Source organism: Notamacropus eugenii, chromosome 2 (genome assembly GCF_028372415.1).
Source record: "Notamacropus eugenii isolate mMacEug1 chromosome 2, mMacEug1.pri_v2, whole genome shotgun sequence".
In the NCBI taxonomy this organism is placed as follows: domain Eukaryota; kingdom Metazoa; phylum Chordata; class Mammalia; order Diprotodontia; family Macropodidae; genus Notamacropus; species Notamacropus eugenii.
The window spans coordinates 97,239,405-97,266,069 of record NC_092873.1 but is presented as its reverse complement, the minus strand read 5'-3'; the positions used below and the strand labels follow the sequence as shown (position 1 = coordinate 97,266,069).

General features: G+C 36.0%; 1 protein-coding gene across 5 annotated transcripts in view; it reads right to left on the bottom strand.

The window, feature by feature from the left end:
• Positions 1–26,665, bottom strand: part of DNAH8 (dynein axonemal heavy chain 8) — a 396,942-nt gene that overhangs the window by 287,128 nt on the left and 83,149 nt on the right. For all 5 annotated transcript variants that reach the window (XM_072641991.1, XM_072641989.1, XM_072641988.1 and 2 more), the window contains 6 exons: positions 22,634–22,769; positions 12,612–12,799; positions 8,007–8,087; positions 7,512–7,628; positions 6,011–6,130; positions 5,081–5,216 (listed from right to left, as the gene is read on the bottom strand). In XM_072641991.1, the coding sequence (XP_072498092.1) occupies positions 5,081–5,216; positions 6,011–6,130; positions 7,512–7,628; positions 8,007–8,087; positions 12,612–12,799; positions 22,634–22,769 (778 nt within the window). The remainder of the gene's footprint in view (positions 1–5,080; positions 5,217–6,010; positions 6,131–7,511; positions 7,629–8,006; positions 8,088–12,611; positions 12,800–22,633; positions 22,770–26,665) is intronic.

Genomic DNA, 26,665 nt, shown 5'->3' with positions numbered 1-26,665 from the left:
TCAGTCAGGATAGTACAAGATTCATCAGTTTCCATATTAAAAGATCAGTGGACTCAGAATATGATATTCCAGAAGGCAAAGGAGCTAGGATTACAACCAAGAATAACCTATCCAATGAAACAGAAGACTTTCAAGTATTCCTGCCAAAAATACCTGAGCTGAATCTGGCTTTCAAAGACAATACTCAAGAGAAGCATAAAAAGGCACATATGAAGGAGAAACCATAAGAGAATCAATAAGGTCAAACTGTTTACATTCCCATAGGAGAAGATAATATATGTAACTTCTAGGAACTTTATCATTTTTAGGGCAGTTAGAAGAAGGCTACATAGACAGAGGGTATGGGTGTGAATCAATTATGTTGGGATGATTGCCAAAAAAGTAAAAAAATGAAATGATGAGAAAGGGAGAAGGGAGAGGAAGATCAGGGAAAATTATCTCACATAAGACAGGCACAAAAAGAAGAGGTTTTACAGTGGGGGGAAAGATGAAGGAAAGGAAGGAGGGCAATGCTTGAACCTTACTATCATCAGAACTGGCTGAAATGAGGAATCACACACACACATTCAGTTGGGTATAGAAATTCATTTTTACCCTACAGAGAAGTAAAAGAAGAGGTTGATAGAAGGGAGGACAGATTAAGGGAGGTAGCAATCAGAAGAAGAAAAAAATTTTGAGGAGGAACAGAGTAAAAAAGGAGAAGGTAAACTGGGAGGAAATGGGATAGAGTATAATATAATTAATAGTCATAATTATGAAAGTAAAAGGGAGGAACTCATCCATAAAACAGAAACAGAATGGTTTAAAAATTAGAATCCAGAAATATGTTGCTTCCAAGAAACACATTTGAAATACATAGAATCACAGAGAGTAAAAATAAGGGGCTAGAGCAGAATCTATTATGCTTCATCATGATCTCGGACAAAGAAAAAGCAAAAATAAACCTAATTAAAAGAGTAAGCAGAGAAACTATATTTTGCTAAAAGGTACTATAGAAAATGAAGTACTATCAGTACTAAATATATATGCATGAAATGGCAGCACATCCAAATTCTTAAAGGAAAAGTTAAATGAGTTACAGGAAGAAAAAGAGAATAAAACCATACCTACCCCTCTCAGGTCTAAATAAATCTAACCATAAAATAAACAAGAAAGAAGTTAAGGAGATGAACAGATTTTTGGAAAAGTTAGATATAATAAACCTCTGGAGAAAACTGAATGAGAACAGAAAAGAGTTATACCTTTTTCTCCGCTGGACATGGCACCTTTACAAAAACTTGACCACATATTAACACATTAAAAACATCACAACAAATGTAGAAAAGCAATATAAATTCAATAAAGGGTCGTGGAAACATAGATTCAAAATTAATTAAAAGTTAAATAATCTAATCCTAAAGAATGAGTGGGCCAAAGAACAAATCATAGAAGCAATCAACAATTTCATTAAAAAGAATGACAATAATGAGACAACTTATCAAAATGTATGGGATGCAGACAAAGTAACTTAGGAGAAAATTGTTATCTCTAAATGCTTGCTTCTATTATTACAAGAGAGAAAAGCAGATGAATGAATTGGGCATGCAACTAAAAATAAACTAGAAAAAGGGCAAATTAAAAATCTCCAATTACACACCAAACTGTAAATCCTGAAAATCAAAGGATTAATAAAATTGAAAGTAAAAAAAAAAATCTAATAAATAAAATTAGAAGCTAGTTTTGTCAAAAAACAATAATAAAGGCGATAAACCACTAGTTAATTTGATTTTTAAGAAAGAAAATCAAATTATTAGAATCAAAAATTAAAAAGGTAAATTCACCACCAAAAAAGAGGAAATTAAAACAATTACTAGGAGCTATTCTACCCAAATATATAACAACAAATCTGACAATTTCAGTAAAACAGATTAATATTTACAAAAATATAAATTGCTCAGATTATCAGAAGAAGAAAGAGAACACTATCTAAAGAAAAAGAAATTGAACAAGACATAAATGAGCTCCCTTAGAAAAAAATCCCCAGGACCAACAAGGTTCACAGGTGGATCCTACCAAACATTTAAAGAACAATTAATTCCAATACTATATAAATTATTTGGGAAAATAGGCAAAGAAGGAATTTTTACCAAATTCATTTTTTAATGAAAATATGGTGCTAATACCTAAACCAGGTAGAGCAAATCAAGAGCAGGTCAATCTCTTTAATGAATATTGACACAAAAAATTTTAAATAAAATACTAGGAAGGAGATTACAGAAATATAAAGATCATACACAAGACCAGGTGGGAATTTTACCAGGAATGCAGTTTCAATATTAAAAAAACTACCAGTATAATTGACGATATCAATAACAAAAGCATCACAAATCATAAAATCTCGTATAAATCTCACAGATTCAGAAAAAGCTTTAGATGAAATACAATACGCATTCCTATTAAAAACATTAGAAAGCATGAGAATAAATGGAGTTTTCCCTAAAATGATAAGTAATATCTATTTAAAATCATCAACAAGAATTAGAAGTCTTACCAATAAGATTAAGGTTGAAGCAAGGATGCTCAATATCACTACTGCTATTCATTATTGTTCTAAAAATGCTAGCTATAGCAATAAGACAAGAAAAATTAATTGAAGAAATTAAAATAGGAAATGAGAATACTATCACTCTCTACATATAATGTAATGGAATACTTAGAGAATCAAAAAGATTCTAAAACTAAAAAATTAAAATAAAAAGGAGATGAACATCTCCTCAACTAAAAAATTAGTTGAAATAATTAACAACTTCAGCAAAGTAGATAGATATAAACCCATATAAATCATCAGCATTTAATTTATTATGAAAAAGGTCCAGCAGCAAGAGAAAAGAAAGAAAAATTCCTTTTAAAATAACTGCAGGCAATGTAAAATACTTGGATGTCTACGTGCCAAGACATGTCCAGTAACTACATGAACACAATTACAAAACACCATTTACACAAATAAAGTCAGATCTAAACAATTGGAGAAATATTAATTAATTGCTTATGGGTAGGCAAAACCAAAATAACAAAATGACTATTCTACCTAAATTAATTTACTTATTCAATGTCATACCAATCAAACTACCAAAAAGGATTTTATAGAACTCAAAAATAATAACAAAATTCATCTGGAAGAACAAAAAGTTAAGAACATAAAGAGAATCAATGAAAAAAATGTGAAAGAAGGTGTATCAGTACACTCGAACTGTATTACAACACAGTAATCTTCAAAACAATTTGGTACTGGCTAAGAAATAGAGAGGTGGGTCAGTGGAACAAGAATAAGAGACTATAGTAATCTGGTGCTTCAAAAATCCAAACATGCAAGATTTTAGGACAAGAACTCACTATCTGACAAAAATTGCTGGGAAAACTAGGGAGCAGTTCGGCAAAAACTAAGGATAAACAAACATCTCACACTATATACCCATATATGGTCAAAATGGATACATGATTCACATACAAAAGGTGTTATCATAAGCAAATTAAAAGAACATGGAATATTTTACCTGTCAGATTTATGAATAATGGAAGAATTAAGAGAAAGAGAACATTATGGGATATAGAATGGACAATTTTGATTACATCAAATTAAGCAGTTTTTGCATGAAAAAAAAAATCAATGCGGCCAAGATTAGAAGTAAAGCAGGAAACTGGAGGAAATTTTTATGGTAAGTTTTCTGATAAAGCCCTCATTTCCTAAATATATAGAGAACTGAGATAAATTTATAAGAATACAAATTATTCCCCAACTGACAAATGGTCAAAGGACATGAGCAGGTAGTTTTCGGAAGAAGCTATCTACAGTCATGTGAAAAAATGTTCTAAATCACTCTTAATTAGAGAAATGAAAATTAAAACAACTTTAAGATACTACTTCAAACCTATCAGATTGGCTAATATGAGAGAAAAGGAAAAAGACAAATGTTGGAAAGGATGTGGAAAAATAGAGACAGTAATGCACTGATGGTGAAGCTGTGAACTGAACCAACCATCTTGGAGAACAATTTGGAACTACATCCAAAGGGCTATAAAAATGTGCATACCCTTTGACCCAGCAATATCACTTCTAGGGCTATATCCCAAAGAGATCATAAAAATGGGAAAAGGTCCCACACATGTACAAAAAATTTTATAGCAGCTCTTTTTGTGGTAGCCAAGAACTGGAAATTGAGGGAATGGCCATCAATACGGGAATGGCTGAACAAGTGGTATATGAATGTATTCGAATACTATTGTGCTATAAGAAATCTTGTGATTCAGTATGTCAGCCCATTCCTTTGTGTAATGTTATCAAACAATGAAATTTATTTTTAGTTATAAGGCAGACTTCAGAAAAACCTGGAAAGACTTAAATGAACTGATGCTGAAAGAAATGAGCAGAACCAGGAGAACATTATACACAGTAACAGCCACAGGGTGTGAGCACTGTTTCTGATGGGCTTAGCCTTCACAGTAAAGTTCTCTTGATGCCAAATGCCATCCACATCCAGAGAAAGAACGACAGAATCCAAATGCAGAATGAAACAGACTATTTTCTCTTGTGTTATATTTTGGTTTGGTTTGTTTTTCTCATGGTATCCCCACTCATTTTAATTCCTCTAGGCAACATGACTAATGTGAAAATTTCCTTAATAAGAATGTCTATATAGAAACCATGTAAGACTGCATGCCATCTTGGGGAGGGAGGGGAGAGAGAGAGGGAGAAAATTTAAAACTTTTGGAAGTGATTGTTGAAAACTGAAAACAAACAATTAAAAATTTTTTTTAAAATGAATTAACAGAGTCCAAATGCAGATTGAAGATTACTTTTACTTACGTTTAAATTTTTTTTTTCTTGGTTGCCTATATATTCTTTTGCAATATGGCTAATATGGAAATGTTTTGCATGACTACAAAAAAAATGGTACCTACCCATAAGAAAGTTTAAAATTTTATGAAGGTTTATAGTTTTCAAACTTAACCTGAACAAACAACTTGCTAAGTCATAAAGGAAAAATGATCCAAAAGTCTCAATTCCCAGAATTTCTCTCTCTTACAATTAGAGATTAATTACCTGCTGTTTGTTTTGAAGTTTTCTTAGAATCTGTAACTTCATAAATTGACTCAAATATTGACAGAAGTTCAATGACAGCTTTTTCCACATGTCTACTTTTGTGATTCAATATGTCAGCCCATTCCTTTGTGTAATGCTATCAAACAATGAAATTTATTTTTAGTTATTTACATATACATGTTACTGTGAAATACCTGCTATCAAAGTAATAATTTATATTTCTTTTTTAATACAAATAATAGCTAACATTTATATAGCTTTTATTTTTATAATTTACTTCTAATTTATAGAATTGCAATTATCTCTACTGGAGAAAAATGGGCAGAGAGGAGTGGCATTTTCATACTGTGTCAGACTGGTAAAAATTTTATAGTCAAAGGTGTAACTGCCAAAGCTTCTTTTAGCAGTTCTCTGACTCTCAGAAGAAGAAAAAGGAAAAGCTGTAAATCCCAAAGCCCTTGACCTTTGTTTTGTCAGCCATACTCATCATATACAGAGGTTCATAATCATATCAACACACATGAACAGAAGGAAAAAGTTGCAAAGAAAATTAAAAGGAAATTAAAGAGACAGTAAGATATTAAGACAATAGTAAGACAATAAGACAGAAGGAAAAAATTATGGAATGGCTGGTCAAAAGAGGTGATAAGGGAAAATAAATGAAACATAGACAAGAAATAATAGATAATTAAAAGAAACGAAGAATGAGACATAGTCATACTACTATCCATACTATCCAATTCAGTACCACAAACATTTGTAAATGGGCTATTCCATGTAAGGCATTGTGTTAGGCACTGGAGATACAAAGATAAAGCAGCTTCAGCCAATTTCACACACAAAATTTATATTGCAAATTTATACCTTAACTTGCAAGGTTACATTCATTTAACATCTTTTAACAATGTGATAAGTAAGTATGATACCTACCTCATTGAGAGTTAACATCTCTTCTACTTTGGCTGCGCCATGTTCTGGCAGAGAAATTAATAATGTTTTTGCTATTTCTTTTAGAACCGCATCAATATGCATTTCACACAAGTCATTGACCTACAAAAAAAGGGAGGAACCACATTAATAAAACACTTTTGGCTCTTTCAGTACAGCCGTTTTTTTAGGTTCTTGAAGCAGAAGCCTTACATGTGTCTGCCTCTACTCAACGACAATGCAATATAGTGTATCACCAATGGAGCTACAGAGTGGAAGACAGAAAGACATTTAACCCCACTCTATGTATTTATCAAGCTAGAAATGAGTGTGTGACTTATGACCCATTCATTGGTCATTCTATTTCTCAATCCTTGCCTCTTGCTATTATTCATTCGTAATAAGAGCCTCACCTGGGTTCTCTTTAGATGTTTATTGTTTATATACTCATACTCCAAAACTGCAGTATGGAATAAGGTTATAATGAGATTTCATGAGTATAAAATTGGTAACACTGGATCAATATTTCATAGGATTCGGAGCAGGAAGAAACTCTTAGAGGTAATCTAGTCAATTAACCTAATTTTACATTAAGGAAACAGGACCAAAAAATTGAAATGATTTAACCCCTACTTGTACAAGTAGCACTGTAAGAAAGGAGAATGTGGCCTAGGGAATAAGAACACCTGGGGTAAAGATTTGCCTCTGATACATACTGGCTGTGGGATCATGGGCAAGTTATTTAAATCTCTCAGTGCCCCCTGGACAGCACACTGAGATCATAATCACAGAGAGTAAAGGAAAGAGGAAGGAAAAGGTGTCAGGCACTGTACTAAGCATTTAGCAAATATTATCCAATTTGATGCTCATAACAACCTTGAGAGGTAGGTGATGTTACTATCCCTATTTTACAATTGAGGAAACTGAGGCACATAGAGGCTAAGTGGTTTGCCCAGGGTAACACAGCTAGTAAGAGAGTAAGACAAATGTGAACTGAGATATTCCTAATTTCAGTCCCAGTCCTTTAGAGCTAAGTTCCTGATTCATACCAAAGAAGGGCAGTTTCTATTCTAAGAGTTCCCTACATTGATGAAATCGCAGACAGGAATTTTAAATATAATGCACATCTGGTGTTCTTTCCACTAAATTCATTATTGATGCATTTTAAAGCACTGTCATCCCTATGCATTTTTAATGACTTGTTTCCAGTGCCTCTAAGGTTAAAAACAATTAAGGTAGGCCTCATGAAGGTGATGGAATTTTTCAAGGTACATGAAGGGGCAACTAGGTGGCACAGTGGATAGAGTGCAAGGCCTGGTGTGAGTCTTCCTGAGTACAAATTTGGCCTCAGACACTTATTAGCTGTGTGACCCTGAGCAAGTCACAATTCCATTTGCTTCATAAGTCTTACCCCTTAAGCAGATTTAATAAATTAATAAAATATTAGTCATATCCTTAATCAAACATAAATATTAATGTTTTTACTTATATATCAGGAACATACCTTTTTTAAAAGTTGATTAAACATATTCATAACTGAATCAACTTCTTGAAAGAAACTGTCCAGTGTTAGAGATGACCATGTTAATATTGTTAATCCTTGTCTCAACACAGATTCTACCTATAGAGATTACAAATAAAACATTCCATTAGTAATACATCTATAGTTATAGAAAACATTACACTGTCGGTATTTGTAAGATAAAGTATCTTCCATTTTACTGAAGATCACTTTTTTGTATTTCCTGGTTATTTCTCACTACTCTCTTTAACTGATTATTATGCACATATGTATATGTCCAAATATATACTTATGTTGGATGTTTAAAGTTCCATGATATTTAGGACTGTACTGTCCTCCAAACACAGTACACGTTAGTTATTTAATACGCTGTAAGGCACTACAAATGGGATAGGAGGGAATGTTTTCCAAAGGGCTCTGCTGCCACCAGTTCAAGGAGTCCTATATTTGTTTTAGTATACTTTCAGGTTAACCAACCTTTTTCATTTTGGGTGCCATCAAATTAACAAACACAGTAGGTACTTCCTGGCATAGCTCTTCATAATACTGCAGAAGACCCTATTAAGAGTTAAATCAATTTATTAAATTTTATTTTCTCTACAAATATTTCTACATTTAATTTTCTTATAACAATCTACTAAGAATACAAAAGTTCTTACAAATCAGAGTATAAATTAAATTTCTGTGGATAGTAACTACAATTTCAGCTAGCTTATTGATTTTTACATAAATTATAGGGATTCGGTCTACCAGTGACCTAATTACTACCAAGACAGTGTGTGACAGTGAATCAATCACAGAAAAGTAACAGATTCAAAATAACTTGAAAAGATGGTCCCTTGTGGTAGTCAGGAGTATGACAAAGCAACTGATGACAGATAACCAGCCTGAATGGTTTGATATGGCTCCTAGGAGAAGACTTATAGAAATACTATAATAATAATCATTGGTATCTTCAGGAGAAAATAAAGCAATAGAAAGTAATGATACAGCTGCCATCTGATAAACTTTTTGGAAGCAGTGTTTTGAAAAAAAAAAAAGCATTGGATTCAGAAGACCTGGGCTCAGGTCCTTCCCATTCACTTCCTAGCTAAGTGACCAATTAATTTCTCTGGACCTCCATTTCTTCATCTGTAACATGGGAGCAATAACTCCCCCCCAGTCCCTTATGAAAAAAATCATCACATAAAATAAAGGGCTACATAAAATATAGCCCTTTATTTTAATATGTTATATCTATATTATATCTATAACATATTATAATATCATATCATATCTATATCTTATAAAATAAACAGCTTATAAAATAAAGGGCTATATAAATGCAAGTTATGTATAACTTATCAGATTTTGGAAAACCTACTAGCAAAGCAATCCATGCTATGGAGCCCATGCAGGGAGACAAGGCAGGTGTGAGTGAGAAGGAAGTGAAGGTAATAAGAATTTTAAAATATTATCTCATTTGATGTTCACAACTATCCTAGGAGGTAGGTATTTTTACTATCTCTGAGGCATATGAAGGTTAGGTGACTTGCCCAGGGTCTCAGGGTTCATAACTGTCTTGAGATCTGATTTGAGTTCAGGCCTTCCTGACTCCAGGCCCAATATTCACTGTGCCACCTAGTAGCCTCAAAGGCAAGAGCATCAAAAGTAACTGGATTTGGGTATGTGTCAATATCTCAATAAAACACAGGATTTCAACTCAAAAGTATTTTAGAGGTCATTTAGTCTCACTTCCTTACTTCACAGATGAGCAAAGTGAGGACCAGATTAAGTCACTGGATCAGTATCAGTAAATAAACAGAAGAACCAGAATTTAAACCCGCATGCAATCAGTGTTCCTATCACAGGTGGCATCACACAGACTAAATTCTACACTATTTGCACATCACTCCATAGATTCGGTTCTGATTCCTGTCAGAGTACGGATCCTGGGCAGCTAGATGATACCATGGATAGAGCACCCACCCTGGAGATGGGAGGATCTGAGTCCAGATGGGGCCTCAAACACTGGTTCTGTGACCTTGGGCAAGTTACTGGATCCTGTTTTGCTCAGCTCTTCATCTATAAAATGAGCTGAAGATGGAAATGGCAAACCAGTGCGGTATTTCTGCCAAGAAAACCTATGACTGGGACAACTCAACAACAAAAGTACAGATATACAGATTATACACACATCCTTTGCAATTGTTGTAATCAGAGCACACACACACACACACACACACACACACACAATGCTGTTATGATTTGTTGAGCTTCACCCATAGGATTGGGTATTTGGTGTTTCCCATGTTTCACTATATAAACAATACTGTTGGAAGTATCCTTATATAAGCTGGGTTTCCTTGTTTGCATTCATTTCCCTGGGGATAGAGTCTCAGAAGTTGGAAACAGTGGACCCGAAGTTTTGTAATTTTAAGTTCTTTGTAGTTATAAGTTCTGTCTCTCTGTCTCTTGATGCTCCATCTTCTGTTTCCAAAGCCTTTCAGAGGCCATCCTTAACACATGAAATACACCTCCTCCTCACCACCAGAGCAAATGAATTCCTTTCTTCCTTGAAGACTCAGATCAAACACCATCTTCTATAACTGAGCCTTTCCTGATTCCCCCAATTACTAGCGTCCTCCCTCTCAAACCACTTTGTATTTATCTGTATTTTCTTCTTTATGTTTATTCTGTATATACTCATATACATATTTGTTATCTTCACATAAAAATGTAAGATCCTTGAGAGACTTTTAAAAATAGGCTTAATAGTTATTTACTGCTAATAGAGCTAGAAAAGTGATTCAACCTATTTGTTTTCATTGCCATTTCATTTATTATTAGTACTGATAATAGATATTAATACTGATGAAAGTGGAAGATGAATTTGAAACTTAAAAGACACCCTCTACCGATAATCTCCAGCATCTTCTCAGAAGCCTAGATCAACTACTCTCTAAGGAAACAGAAAATATTCAGCAAAAATTGCTGGGCCTTAAAATATATCCTTGGAGCTTGGAAAACTTTCCATCAGCACTGATAGGTCATGGAGCACTCACTGATTTCCAGATATACTCTCTGTTCATAAGCCACCCCCAAGGTCTGCCTCCTTAAGCCCAAGCAGCTCCTGGTCCAAGAGATCCAGTGATAAACGATAAATGGTTCTAGCTCATTCTACACAAGCCCCAGGCAGTCTTAGGTTTTAACAACATCTACTCCAGACATATCAAGAATGGATTAGAACTTTGAAAGAAAGAAAATGAAGCAAAAAAAGTAACGAGCTCAAAGTCCTGGCAACAGACCTTTCTGATTCCATTAAAAATTCTCATAATTCTTCATATTTAAAATGGTTATTGGTATAATTTTATCAAATGCTAAAGAGCTATATCATAACAATCATATTTAGTCCAATCAGAATATAAAATTTATTATTCCTCAAAAAACATCTACGGTGAATATATTTGTTTTTCCTACGGCAACCCTCAAAGGTAGCCTATTAAGGTGAGGAAAAGCTAAAATTTGCCTTGGTGAAAGAAATGCTGACAAATCATGACTTCCTAAACCATTGTTTTTCCAAGATTCCCAACTTGTATTTTTTGCTTTTTAAAGTTAACTTGTATTTTTGACTTCACTGTTCTTCCTTTGGCAACTGGCACATGTGCCTGCCATTGTGACAGGGTTTCCAACATTCACTTCTAGCTTTGTACCTTCCCTCCGCCAGTGTTTTTAGTGATTTCTTGAGGGTTTCTCAGAGTAATCTGTATTGTCTGGCCCCAGTCACTTGGGGAGGTAATGGGAATGAGGATCACAATAAGGAACTTTCCCTATTGCTTTGCTAACAGCTCATATAGTAGCCTTCCCTGCATTCTTTACTGCCTTGAATAAACCTTGTCTCATCTATGTTTAATGGCTTTGTTAGCCTGAGTGCTAGCAGGAAAGCTGAACGCTCCCTGTTGGGAAGCAAAATAAATTAGACTCTGGATTACCAAGGGAAAACTTCAGGAAGATTGTGAAGAAGCTAGGGAGATCATTACTGTATCTAGATTGTATATGGATGCCCATCATTTCAAAGTCATCACAGCTTGTCAGTGCCTTCTGGTGTGCAAATGTGAGCGTGTGTGTGTGTGTGTGTGATTTTTTACATTTTGCTCTGCTACTCAGAGAACCAGGAAAACTCTGGATTTTTGCGAACAGAGGCTAAGCAATCTGCTCTTTGACTCTACTTTCTTTCTGACAAATATTTTTCTTTACGTAATTTCAAGTTCCACTTTCCCAGATTTTGATCATTTTTCTTCCAGAATATGTTACCCAAATAGCACTCCAGAATTGTACCCATGTATAATTTTCAAAGGAAGGAAGAGACTATGTTAAAAATTATATTTGGTATATCTGACTCCAACTTGCTTAAGTTGATTATTTTTAGAAATTGTGCCTTAAGGTGTGAAAATTTTGACTTTGTCTTTTCTACCATGCATGAATTTTGCTTTACAAAATTTGATTTTTGTTATTTTTACTAAAGATTCTCTTTCTATCTGCTTCTCTCTTTCTGGCAACCATCTTCCTTATTTTTGTTCTGTTGCTGTGAATTTTAATATTCTATCTTTTCCACAGTGTATAAGACTACCATCACAGTATATAGAAAAACCATTTTCCTATGAATTGAAGATTCATACTTTTTAGGCATAATGAGGAAAAAGTTGATCTTTCTTACATATAAGAGGATATTTTGAAAGCCCTTCCATTGTTTGTTTCATTGGCAGCTTCATCCCCCAAAATTCTTTATCTGACCTCTGTCCATCTCACTTTTTCTTCCTTTTTTCTTCCCCAACCTCTATGCCAATGTTATTCTTTCCTATTTATTGTTTTTACAAAGCTATTACCAAGTTTCACCACATGGCCAATAGTCAATTTGGCCATAAAAAGGCATAAGGCAACATAATGTTGTTCTCTTTGCACAGAAAGCGAAAATAGCCATAACAGATAAAAGACAGTTTGGGAGCATAGCTCATTAAGGTACATCCAACATATATTAAACCATCTTGCTTCAAAAGAAAAACATCTCCTTCAAAAACTGAGTAAAGATAATTTCGACATTACCTGCAAATATAGTTTATTTGATTTCAACTTAGCTTCCAGTTTTAGCAGCTTTTTTGCTGGATCTGGTACTTCCAGTTTCATCTTTATCATGCATTTAGTTTCTCGAACAATTTCTAAAATTTTGGGATCAAAATTAACCAACAATTTCCCAGTTTCTGGATGCCGTACAAAAAGTGTAGATTGTAAAGCTGCAAATAAATTAAGATTTGTGTTAATTATTCTACCAGTTCTTCATTTTAGCCTTACAAGCTGTCCACCCTGCCACACATGAGAGAAAACACTCAGCTCCCGGTAGAGAATTTAGGCTTGAAAGTCTATTTAATCCCAGGACTTTTCTTTCTTTATATTTATTTATTTCACAGAAGAGCAGGGAAGACTTTTATGAGATATATTACATATTAAAATGGATTCTTTATGGTGTCAACTCCCTGAGGAAAAAATAAGATGCAATATGAAGATCTAACATACTCTCACACAAAGGTTTGGTATAGTTTCTTAATCCAGCATAAATATATTTCTCTAAAGAGAACAATATGTCCAAGTGTAGGTCACAGAATAAGTTTCCAAATCAATAAGGAATATTAAGTGAATACCAAAAATGCTCTATATACTTAAGTCTGTAAATTTGTAAAAGGTATGAACTATGTATATCACATAACAGAATCTATGGACAAGTACATTTTTAATGACCAGCATGTAGAAAACAGAGAAGTAAATGTGGTCCTTACCAAGAAGATTAAGCATGGCTATTCTAAAAACGATCAGTGAAAACACACAGAACTGCAAATGAAATTGGTATGAATTAAATAATATTACAATGAAGACCCCTGCAATGAAATTTTACAATAAACTAAGTGCTTTTCAAGACCCAAACTTATTATTTATTTTATACGATGGTCAATGCCACAATATTTCAGTAACTTGAAATAATTTAGACACCCCTTGACCTCTACTATTCTCACAATTCTGACAAAAGCAATGAGGTAGTCACAAAAACAATTTGCTCCACATTAATAGACTGGAATTTTTGAAGTGCCCCCCAAAATGTTTAAATATCCTAATTGGTCTTTTCCCAAAAGCAGCAATAGACTTGGAATCAGGAAGCCTCATCCTAATTAATTTAAATCCAGCCTCAGAAATTTAAATGACTCGGCAAGTCATTTAACCATTTGCCTGTTTTCTCATCTGCAAAATGAGCTAGAGAGGGAAGTGGCAAACCACTTTAGTATTTTTGCCAAGAAAACCCCCAAATGGGGTGGGTAACAAAGAGTCAGACACAACTAAAACAACCAAACAACACTACTGAACAATAAATTCTAACTAGTCTAGCTTCTCTTATCATCGTTACTGGGTACATATGTGCTTTTCAATATAATCACTGTGTATAATCCTATTTTGTGTCCTGCTGTTTTAATTCAGATTGCTTTGCACAAAGTAAATGCTTAATAATTTTTTCATTTATTCATTATTTCATATACATTTCCATCTATCATACATGTCTACACAAATATAAGTAGTACTTTACATTTATGTACCACAGTTTTGTTTTGTCATTCCTGTGTTGTTTCATATGTTGTTGATTTCTTTTTCTTTCTTTTTTCCTCAAATCTAGTATTTATTTTCTTCTTGGGTCATATTCTCAAAGGGAGAATTGATATAATAAAGGATAGGAATGCTTCTTTTTTAGCTATTATACAATGCCAAACAATATCCAGAAATATTGAAACCATGTGTAGTGCCATTGATAATTGATACATTTCATCATATTGTTATAAATAATGGATTTTTACTTTTTATAAGTTAAACTGGTATATAACAGTACTGTGAAGTTGTTTTAATTTGCATTTCTTTGTCAGTGAGGTTACAGATTTTCTCTTATCTAGATTTGTTGCCTGTATTTTCTCACCTACTGGAAACTGCAACTTTTTTTTCTGGGCCTGTCACTAACTTATTTAGCTCTCCTCTCATCCCCTCAAAATTCTCTTCCCCCACTTGTTTCTCATTTATCTGTTCTAGTCCAATCACCCTATCCTGGAGGTAGAGATACACTGGCCTGGGTAACTGATGACCCCAGACAAACTCAGGAGCCACAAGGGACACTGGGGGATTGGGGAAGATGGGAACTGGGAACTGGGAGCACTGAAGAGGTTTAGATTTGTGCCAAATCCTGCTCCGGGTAGAAAAGGTACTACCAAATGTTGGGAGGAAAAAGGTTTTATCCCCTGAATTTCAGTTTGATCCAACATCCTGTCACAGTAGAATGTATCTGATGGTGTGAGGTCCATGACCTCGTGTATCCCCCTGTAATGGTCTTTTCCTTTGATCTTCTCTGACCATGTCACCACTCTAGCCTGCTGATGGCTCTGCCAGTCTCCACGTCTCTCCCCACTCCACTCCATCCTCCATTCAACTACTAAAATGACTTCTTCTAAGGTACAGGTCGATTATGCTACCCCTGCTCAATAAACTCCAGGAGCTCCCTATGGCACCCAGGATAAAGTACAGAATATTCACTCTCCCTGACAAAATTCTTCAAAACCTAATCCCCTCATGCCTTTCCAGTCTTCTTTCACTTCATTTCCTGTCACATACTTCAAGAAACTGACCCAGGCCTCCTGATCTGCTGGCACTCTTTGGCTGTCCCCCACACCTGGAATACTTTCCTTTGTCCCCTCTAACTCCTGACCTGCTTGGTTTCTTTCAGCTAAAACCCCATTTCATTATTTCATATACATTTCCATCTATTATACATGTCTACACATATATAAGTGGTACATAAACCACCTCATTCCTAGCCCTTCCCTCTGTAATTATCTCCACTTTGTCCACAGTTATTTGCTCCAGTGGTGCACAAGGCCACAGAACAATGGCAGGATTAGCAGTCTCTCTCCCATCTCTCCCTTCTGAAGGTGCCTCCATACTCTGCTGGGAGGTGCAGAGGATTTCAGGTTGAAGGACAAGATGGGAGGGAAGGGAGAATGCCTGAGAAACCAAGCAGAAACAAATGACCTCACTGTCAGGTGGGAGGAGAGGACAGAAGAGCTACTACAAGCACCTAAGGTTCACTGGGCACCTGGGAAGGGGCTATGGTATGGTTATTACATTCTATGGTATCTGTTTTCTTTTGCTGGTAACAGAGAAACCTTTCGATTCATTGAAGTTTGTGAATCAAGCAAATTATTGGCAGCTGCTGACTCAGTGACTAGAGCAGTGGGCCTGGAGTCAGGAAGGAGCTGTTCAGTTGTTTCAATCTTGTCTGACTTGTCATGACCCAATTTGGGTTTTCTTTCTTTCTTTCTTCTTTTTTTTTTTTTTTTGCAAAGATACTAGAACAGTTTGCCATTTCCTTCTCCAGCTCATTTTACAAAAGTGGAACTGAGGCAAACAGGGTTAGATGACTTGCCCAGGGCCACATAGCTAGTAGTTGTCTGATGCAGGGGTGGGAACCTGTGGTCCAGGCATATGGCCCTCTAGTCATTCAAGTGCAGACCTTTGACTGAATCCAAACTTCAGAAAATAAATCCTTTTATTACAGTCTGGAGTCCTTTTATTGAGGGAATTTGTTCTGTAAAGTTTGGATTCATTCAAAGGGCCGCAATTGAAGACCTAGAGGGTCACAGGTGGCCTCGAGGCCATAGGTTCCCCACCCTAAGGCCATATTTTAACTCAAGTGTTCCTGACTCCAGGCCTGGTATTTTGTCCATTGAACCACCTTGCAGTCCCAGGAGTCTGGAAGACCAGAATTCAAACTCTGCCTCAGGCACTTACTAGCTATGTTACCCCTGGACAGATAAAAATCCCCCTTGGCCTCAGATTCCTTACAAGTTGCTGTGAGGATCAAATGAGAAAACTCATACAAAGCAGTATGCTACATAAATACTAAGCTGTTAGCATGTGTGTGCTATGGGAGTCTGGCAACAACAAAGAGGAATGTGTCATGATGTTCTCATTCTGGGGGTGGGGATGGGACAAAAAAGAAGTCAAAGAAGTGAGTGATGTCCCCCAAGTATATCCAAGTCTTTTGTTTCATATGAGTCATTAACATAAGAGTTACACACATACGCAAACTGTGTGTTCCTCTTTTTTGAGCACTGATAAAGCAGGCTGTAGATACTTACGTGTTTGTATCATTTTTTTATGTACTTTAGATAATAAACATTGAATAAACATGTAACATTTTTGGAGTATTTTTTCTCATTCATTCTGATGGGTACCTAGTGATATTTATATAATTAATATAGATTTAATTATTAAGTACATATTTAGATACTAAACCATATCTAGGTAGCTATAGTGCAATATGGGATTTGGAGTAAGGGAAGTAATAATATTCAGCTCCTTCGTCTGCTGCTAGCTCCCATCCACCTGACCTTGGGAAAGTCAGCTTTCCCACTTTGGGCCTACATTTGGACTACATGAACAAATTCTTGGCCACTCTAATACTTTCTTCTTTTATAATATGTATCTTCCATTTCTTTAATAGTCTTGAATTTTTCCCCTCTATAAATGGTATAAATATGCTATTTCATTTTCTTCTGTTGTTTTAATAGATTTTTTTAAACCATTTAACTTATTGCAACATGTGGTAGGAATTCAATTGTCCCCAAAGAATTTATTAAATGGTGATTCTTTTGCCCAGTGTTTCTGTTGCATCTGTTTTGTCATATATGAAATTATTAATAGTTTAAATCTCTATTCTATTGATCTCTATTCTATTTAATCTCTATTTTATTGATCAAATTTTTTAACTCAAATACCATATGCTTATGATAACTGTCATTTTGTAATATGTTCCAAAACCCAATAATCACCAGACTATCAGTTTATCAGTTTCTATAAAACATCACACAGCAACTTTATTTGATATTATATCTATATATTAGCTTGGGGAATATTCTCATATTTATGATATTAATGTTCCTAGCGAGGAGCTAGTTATAGCTCTCCATTTATTCACATTTTCCTTTACTTCTCCCATTAAGACACAGTTTTCTTGGAATAAATCTCCTGTGTCCTAAGTTAAACTAATATGTACTGTTTAGCATTTAATAGTTTTCGTTATAATTATTGTGAAAAGAATTAAATGTGTCACTAGTTTGTAGTAATGCAATGGATTTTTATGAATTTATCTTTTGTGAATTTATTCTTTGACAACTTAACTAATTTGTTACCACTATTAATTTTTGACTGATTTATTGTGATTTTCTTTCTTTTTTTTTTTATTTAACTTTTAACATTCATTTTCACAAAATTTTGGGTTACAAATTTTCTCCCCTTTTATTCCCTCCCCCCCCCAAACACCAAGCATTCTAATTGCCCCTGTGACCAATCTACTCTCTCTTCTATCATCCCTCTCTGCCCTTGTCTCCGTCTTCTCTTTTGTCCTGTAGGGCCAGACAGCTTTCTATACCCCTTTACCTGAATTTCTTATTTCCTAGTGGTAAGAACATTACAGTTGATCCTAACACTTTGAGTTCCAACTTCTTTACCTCCCTCACTCTCCACCCCTTCCCTTTGGAAGGCAAGCAATTCAATATAGGCCAAATCTGTGTAGTTTTGCAAAGGACTTCCATAATAGTTGTGTTGTATAGGACTAACTATATTTCCCTCCATCCTATCCTGTCCCCCATTACTTCTATTCTCTTTTGATCCTATCCCTCCCCATGAGTGTCACTCCCCTCCCCATCCCCTCCCTTCTATCATCCCCCCCACCCTGCTTGTCCCCTTGTCCCCCAGTTTCCTGTATTGTGAGATAGGTTTTCCTACCAAAATGAGTGTGCATTTTCTTCTTTCCTTTAGTGGAATGTGATGAGAGTAGACTTCATGTTTTTCTCTCACCTCTCCTCTTTATCCCTCCACTAATGAGTCTTTTGCTTGCCTCTTTTATGAGAGATAATTTGCCCCATTCAATTTCTCCCTTTCTCCTCCCAATATATTTCTCTCTCACTGCTTGATTTCATTTTTTTTTAAGATATGATCCCATCCTCTTCAATTCACTCTGTGCACTCTGCCTCTATGTATGTGTGCGTGTGTGCATGTGTGTGTGTGTGTACTTCCACCCAGTACCCAAATACTGAAATGTTTCAAGAGTTACAAATATTGTCTTTCCATGTAGGAATGTAAACAGTTCAACTTTAGTAAGTCCCTTATGACTTCTCTTTGCTGTTCACCTTTTCATGGTTCTCTTCATTCTTGTGTTTGAAAGTCAAATTTTCTTTTCAGCTCTGGTCTTTTCATCAAGAATGCTTGAAAATCCTCTATTTCATTGAAAGACCAATTTTTCCCCTGAAGTATTATACTCAGTTTTGCTGGGTAGCTGATTCTTGGTTTTAGTCCTAGTTCCTTTGACTTCTGAAATATCCTATTCCATGCCCTTCGATCCCTTAATGTAGAAGCTGCTAGATCTTGTGTTATCCTGATTGTATTTCCACAATACTTGAATTGTTTCTTTCTAGCTGCTTGCAATATTTTCTCCTTGACCTGGGAACTCTGGAATTTGGCCACAATGTTCCTAGGAGTTTCTCTTTTTGGATCTCTTTCAGGCGATGTTCTGTGGATTCCTTGAATATTTATTTTGCCCTCTGGTTCTAGAATCTCAGGGCAGTTTTCCTTGATAATTTCATGGAAGATGCTGTCTAGGCTCTTCTTTTGATCATGGCTTTCAGGTAGTCCCAAAATTTTTAAATTGTCTCTCCTGAATCTATTTTCCAGGTCAGTTGTTTTTCCAATGAGATATTTCACATTATCTTCCATTTTTCCATTCTTCTCTCTTTGTTCTGTGATATCATGCTTTCTCACAAAGTCCTTAGCCTCCATCTGTGCCATTCTAGTTTTGAAAGAACTATTTTCTTCAGTGAGCTTTTGAATCTCCTTTTCCATTTGGCTAATTCTGCTTTTGAAAGCATTCTTCTCCTCATTGGCTTTTTGAGCCTCTTTGGCCAATTGAGTTAGGCTAGTTTTCAAGGTGTTAATTTCTTCAACATTTTTTTGGTTCTCCTTTAGCAGGGAGCTGATCTGCTGTTCATGCTTTTCTTTCATCTCTCTCATTTCTCTTCCCAGTTTTTCCTCCACCTCTCTAACTTGATTTTCAAAATTCTTTTTGAGCTCTTCCATGGCCTGAGCCCATTGGGTGGGCTGGGACACAGAAGCCTTGATTTCTATGTCTTTGCCTGATGGTAAGCATTGTTCTTCCTCATCAGAAAGGAAGGGAGGAAATGCCTGTTCTCCAAGAAAGTAGCCTTCAATAGTCTTATTTCTTTTCCCTTTTCTGGGCATTTTCCCAGCCAGTGACTTGACCTCTGAATATTCTCCTCACACCCACCTTACCTCCTGATCCTCCCAGCCAGCGTTTGGGGACTGAGATTCAAATGCTGCTTCCAGCCTTAGGGCTTTTGGCGGGGGCAGGGCTGCTATTCAGTATGAGATTAAGTTCAGGTGCTGAGGTCGGGGCAGGGCCGCTTCTCAGGCTCAGTTCCCTCAGGGGGTTTATGCACAGACCTTCCACATTGGATTCAGGCTCCCGCCCACTTGGGGAGCCCCTGTCTGCAGCCGCCTCTCAGCTTCTACCTCCCGGGGGGGCCCAAATCATGGGGGCACCCCACGCCCTTATCGACCCGCCAAAGAGACTCTCTCACCGACCCCCGTCACCTGTGGGCGGAGGGACTTGTGCGGCCGCTGGAGATCCCGTCCCTGAAGCCTGCTCATATCTGTTCCTCTCGGTGCCGTGGCCGCAGCAGGTCTGGGCTGGGCTCCGCGTCTGCAGCGCGACGGACCTTTTGCGAGAGGTTTGCAGGTCCCTCTGTGTGTGGAGGGACCCGCGTAGCCGCTGGAGATCCCGTCCCCGAAGCCCGCGATCTGTTCCTCTCGGTGCCCCGGCCGCGGCAGGGCTGCCCTCAGCTCCCAGTCCCGGCGCCCAGTCCGCACTGCGAAGGAACCCCCGCGAGAGGTTTGCAGGTCCCTCCGGAACAGAAATCTCCCTCGCTCCAATATTCCATGGCCTCTGGGTGCAGAATTTGCTGTGAGTTACTCCCCTGTAGCCGTTCTGTGGGTTGTGGGTTCGGAGCTATGTGTATGTGCGTCTTTCTACTCCGCCATCTTGGCTCCACCCCCTTATTGTGATTTTCTAGGTATGTAATCATGTCATCTGAAAAAGTGATATTTATATTTCTTTATTTATGCCCTTTCTACTATTACAGACAATGTCTCAAAAGCTTGAGTGCACTTTTAAACTACCAAGGCTTAGTGCAGTTTAAAAGTACACTAAGACTTCTGGGCATTGTGCATATAATTAGTGGGGTGATGAGAATAATCCTTGTCATATTACCGTTTTTAAAAGGGAATGTGTCTCAGTTGAGTACAATACTGCTTCTTGGTCTTAAATAATTAACTACTGATTAAGAAAAGAAATCCTCCACAGTTAACTCCTTCAAGGTTTTCTCTGACGAATGCTTAAAGGCTATGCTAGGGAACTGAATTCTCTGACAGATCTTACCAAAGAAGGGTTCAAGTATGCATCGTGCAATGAACTGTATGCCTGTCTTCTAGGGACCAATAGAGCCAAACAGGAAGAGGCTCATCAACAGAGTTAGCTAAAAGATGAAGTTGTTTGTTGTTGTCATTGTTTCATTTTGTTTTATGTCATGAAGACTATCCAACTAATGTACAGAGAATCTGTAATCTGGTTGGGCAGCAAGGTGGCTCAGTAGATACAGTGCTGGGGCTAGAGTCAGGAAGACCTGAATTCAAATTCATTCTCAGACACCTACTAGTTGCATGGTTCTGGTCAAGTCACTTAACCCTGTTTGCCTCAATTTCTTCATCTGTAAAATGAGTTAAAGAAGGAAACTGCAAACTGCTCCAGTGTATTTTCCAAGAAAATCCCAAACGGAATTAGGAAGAGTCAGACACAACTAAAACAACTGAATAATAATGATCTGGTTAGGGAAGGGACTATTTAAACCAGTGAAGTCGCCAAGTGCTGAAACGAAGCTCACGCAGAGCACCTACGGAATTCTACCAAATTCCTTCTGAGCATCTACTGAAATTACCTATACCTTTCTTTTAAATTTCTATTTTCTCTGCTTTGAAGATGGACACACTGGAAATGGTGGGATAAAAATGACCAAAGGAGAACAAGAAGGGATGTTCAAGTGGAGGCTGAATGACAAATTTTTCTGCTGTGTTATAGTAGGAATTCCTTCTGCATGTGGACTGAAAGACATGATGGTTCCTTCCAATTCTCAAATCCTGTACTCAGGTGAAATCATTATACAATATTTACTATTTTTCCCATTACTGATATGATTCATTACAGATCACTTTTCCTTGGATTGCAACAGCCTTTCAGTGTAAATATAAAACTTAAGTTATACTGATAATTATTTTCTTATGTTCTTAAGCTCTATTTCTAAATGACCAGGTCATAGACAAAACTGCTGCTTTTAACAGAGGTACAGATGGGTAGGGCATGTGGCAAGACAGAAATATAGACCCTTTACATCAGAAGTCCTTAACCTAAGGTCCATGGACAGATTTCAGGGAAGGGGTTTGAGAATTTTTTTTAAAAAAATATTGGTAATGATTTCAATATAGGTGGTTTCCTTTGTAATCCTATGTATTTTATTTTATGCATTTAAAAACATTAGCCTTAGAAAAGGGATTTATGAGCTTCACCACACTGTCAAAGGGGCATGTGACTCAAAAGAGTTAATAACCTCTGATTTACACAAATTATGCTAGCCAGCTATGCCTATTCTGTATCTGCTTTCCACTTAGTTTTCTTGTCTGATTCCTTAGTTCCAGTTCCCATATTTCAATCCCTAGAAATACAAGTAGTAGAGGGGCTATGGGTACTCAGATATTTGTAATCATAAATGACTGAAATGTTCATTTAATAAATAAAAATTATGATGACTGCAAACATATTTTAGTGCAATTTAAATATAACTATGAAACCATTCAAAACCATTTGATATAAATCCAAAAGCATATGATTTTTTTTTCTTATATAACGATATACATACCATATTGTAACTGTGAGATCTCTTTGACCCAGGCTGTATGATAGAGTACTTCAAATTCCACTAAAACAAAGGAAATTTTGTTGTATTGTCGAATAACTGCTTTACCCTCTGGACTTTTCAAGATGTCCGAATTATTCTGTGTTGGGTTTTGTTTTGTTTTTTTGGAAAAAATAAAAGGTGTTAATTACTGATTGTTCTTAGAATCTAGTTTTTTAAAATATCAATTTAATTCAGTAAACATTTTTTAAGTGCTTTCTATGTGCCAGGCACTGTGCTAAAGCTCTGGAGATACAAAAGAGGCAAAAGACAGTTTCTGCCCTTAAGGAATTTACAATAAAAAGGGTGGGTAGTGGTACATGCAAACAAACATATACAAAGCAAGCTATATACAGGATAAAGAGAAAATAATTAGCAGAGTGAAGCCACTGGAATTAAAAGAGGTTGGGGAGGGTTTCCTGTAGAAGGTAGGATTTCAGTTGGAACTGAAAAGAAGCCAGGGAGGTCAGTAGTTAGAGCAGAGGAGGGAGAGCATTTCAGGTATGGAGGACAGCCAGAGAGAATGTCTGGGGTGCCTGGTTAGTGGAACAGTATAATGTAAATGAGAGCTTGAAGGCTTTCATACCTTTTGGTAATTAGGCAGTGAAAAGCACTCCAGGGTTGTGATGCCTTCTGGCTCTATATATATTCTGAGGTTAGCATTGTGCTTTAGGGCTCACTCATCAGAACAGTGTTCCTGTGATTTGGCCAGATGAAACTCTGGGTAGCCATTAAGGAGCCCCCGGCTGTGAAAATCCAGTTTTAGAGCTTATCTCTCTATTAACTATGTATATACTGCTTTGGTCAGACAGATGGATCTGTCTGTTGATCTGTGCTATTTTCTCTGCTTATAATTTTTGTTTCTATTTTCTCTGAAGTTCAGGATGCTGACTTTCCCCCAAGAATTAACTGAATGAGATGTACGTTTAATTAAAATGATTGTTGACCCCTTAAAAGCTGCTTTCCTTTAAGAAAAGCAGATCCAAGAACCTGTGCAAGTAGGTCATCCTGAGTATACTAGGGTGCTTGCTGTTACAAACAGTCAGGAGGTCGCGATTACTGGATCAAAGAATATATGTTAGGGAGTAGGGTAATAAGAAGACTAGAGAGGTAAGAAGGGGATAGGGTTCTGAATGTGAAACAGAGTATTTTGTATTTGATCCTGCAGGCAATAGAAAGCCACTGAAATATACTGAGAAAGAGTATGTGTGTGTGTGTGTATGTGTGTGTGTGTGTGTGTGTGTGTGTGTCTGTCTGTCTGTCTGTCAGTCTATCTGTGAGTCTGTGTGTGAGATGTTCAGACCTGCATTTCAGGAAAATCACTTTAATGGCTGAATGGAGACTGGAGTGGGGAGAGACTTGAGGCAGGCAGACCCATAGGCAGGATGTCAGGTGATGAAGGCCTGCATTAGAGTGGTGGTGTTGGGGAGTAAAGAGGGCAACAAAACAAATATTTTAACAATAGCTCAATTTTAAAACGTTTAATAAGAATAAATAAAAAGTTCTACACTTATGTTTTAAAAAATCACCTTCACAAATACAAGCTAATAGAACACTGAGTCTGGAGTCAGGAAACCTCTGTATGAATGTGGATAAGTCACTTAAACCTCTATTTGCCTCAGTTTCCTCAACTGTAAAATGGGGATAATAAATAGCACCTAACTCCCAGGATTGTTGTGATGATAAAATGAGTTAATAATTGTAAAGTTAGCTATTATTATTCATTAAAAATACCAAATAGCAGGGGCAGAGGGGAGGGAAGGTTTGATAGTGAGTTATATAAAAAAGATCTACGGGTTTTAGTGGATTACAAGCTCACTATGAATCAACAGTAAGATATGGCAGTTAAAAAAGTTCAACTAAGAGAGATGGTGTCCAGAATGAAGGAGATGTTAGTCCTTCTGTGGGCTATGCCCTTTTCAGATTATATCTAAAGTACTCTATTCAGTTTGGGGTGCTATATTTTGGACAGTAAGCTGTGTTAGAAGCAAGTAATAAATTATTTTCATGCCATAAGAAATACATGCAGAATACAAAGACATATGAGAAATGATACAGAGCAAAAACCAAAATAGCAGTATAAATGCTAACTATAACTATGTAAATAATAATAAAAAATAAAACTTATAAAATACACTAAAGAGAAAAAGAATTTCAGAAAAAACAGATTACTTCATTATTACCTTGTTAATGTTTGTAATTTTGATAAAAGAAATTATAAATGTGGAAGTTTATGATTTCATGTATAATCATTTTTGTTCTCATTTATGAATTTGAATGTTTGTATTTGTTGCTACTTAAGATCATAATTTGGAAAATCTTGAATTTAAACAAGCCTTTATAATTTGGGGCATTTTCCTTAAAATGATCCTGTAAGGTGATGAAAGTCCTATTATGACATTTTACAGATGAGGAAACATTTTAGGGATAAGTCTCAGAGAAGTTAAAAGGTTTGCCCTAGGTCACACAAGCAAAGAAGCAAAGCCCAGACGAAAGCCAGATCTTCTGACTACCAGTGCTATGCTAGATCACAGTGACCTTTTGACAGAATTCCTTAGATAGTAATTACAGGACAATAACTACTATGCTTTTGACCCGTAAAGAAACCAAGATATTCCATGGCTACTGGGAAATCACACAGACATAGCTGCTTCTTCTATAAAATGTGTGAGGGGTTATATTTGTGATCTTTATGGTTTATTCTGGCTCTAAATCTTTTTATTTACTGCCAGAACCATTAAGAATATATGTACTTGCATAGTTTTTATAATGATGCTCCTCCCCCAACTCTTTTGTGAACTCAGGGCAAAAATAATGCATCAATTGGAAAAATATTAATTGCTCATGAGTAGCCTGAGCCAATATAATAAAAATGACAGTTCTACCTAAATTAATCTATTTATTCAATGTCATACCAATCAAAAAATGAAAAAAAATTATTTCATAAAGTTAAAAAATTATAATAAAGTTTATCTGGAAGAACAAAAGGTCAGCAATATCAAGGAGATCGATTAAAAAAAATGTGAAGGTGGTCTCACTCTCACAAATCTCAAACTGTATTATAAAGCAATAATTATCAAAACAATCTGGTACTGGTAAAGAAATAGAATGGTGGATCAACTGAATTGATTAGGTATATGTTACATTATAGTAAATGATCGTAGCAATCTAGTATATATATAAACCTAAAGATCCAAGCTTTTGGAACAAAATCTCATTATTTGACAAAAACTGCTAAGAAAACTGGAAAAATGTATAACAGAAACTAGGCATAGATCAATATCTCACATCATATATCAAGATAAGGTCAAAATGGGTCTATGATTTACAGATAAAGAGTGATATCATAAGCAAATTAGGAGAGCATGGAATGAGTTCATTTGTCAGATCCATGGAAAAAGGGAAGAATTTAGGACCAAAGAAAATATAGAGTGAGCATTACAAAATGTAAAACAGATCACTTCAATCATATAAAATTTCAAAGTTTTTGCACAAACAAAACCAAATTAAAATAAAAGCAGAAAACTGGGGGGAAATTTTTGCAACAATTACCTCTGAAAAAGGTTTTATTTCTCAAATACATAGAGAACTGAGTCAAATTTATAAAAATATAAGTCATTCCCCAACTGACAAATGGTCAAAGTATATGCACAGTCAGTATTAAAATGAAGAAATCAAAGCTACCTATAAGCATAGAAAAAATACTCTAAATCACCATTGATTAGAGAAATGCAAATTAAAACAATTCTGAGGCACAACCTCACATCTATCAGATTGGCTAATATTACAAAAAAGGAAAATGATGGATATTGGAGGGAAACGTAGGAAAACTGGGGCATTAATACACTACTGGTGGAGATGTGGACTGATTCACCCATTCTGCAGAGAATTTGGACTACACTCAGAGGGCTACAATACCGTGCATACTCTTTGAACCAGCAATACCACTGCTAGGTCTGTATGCCAAAGACATCAAAAAAGGGAAAAGGACCTATT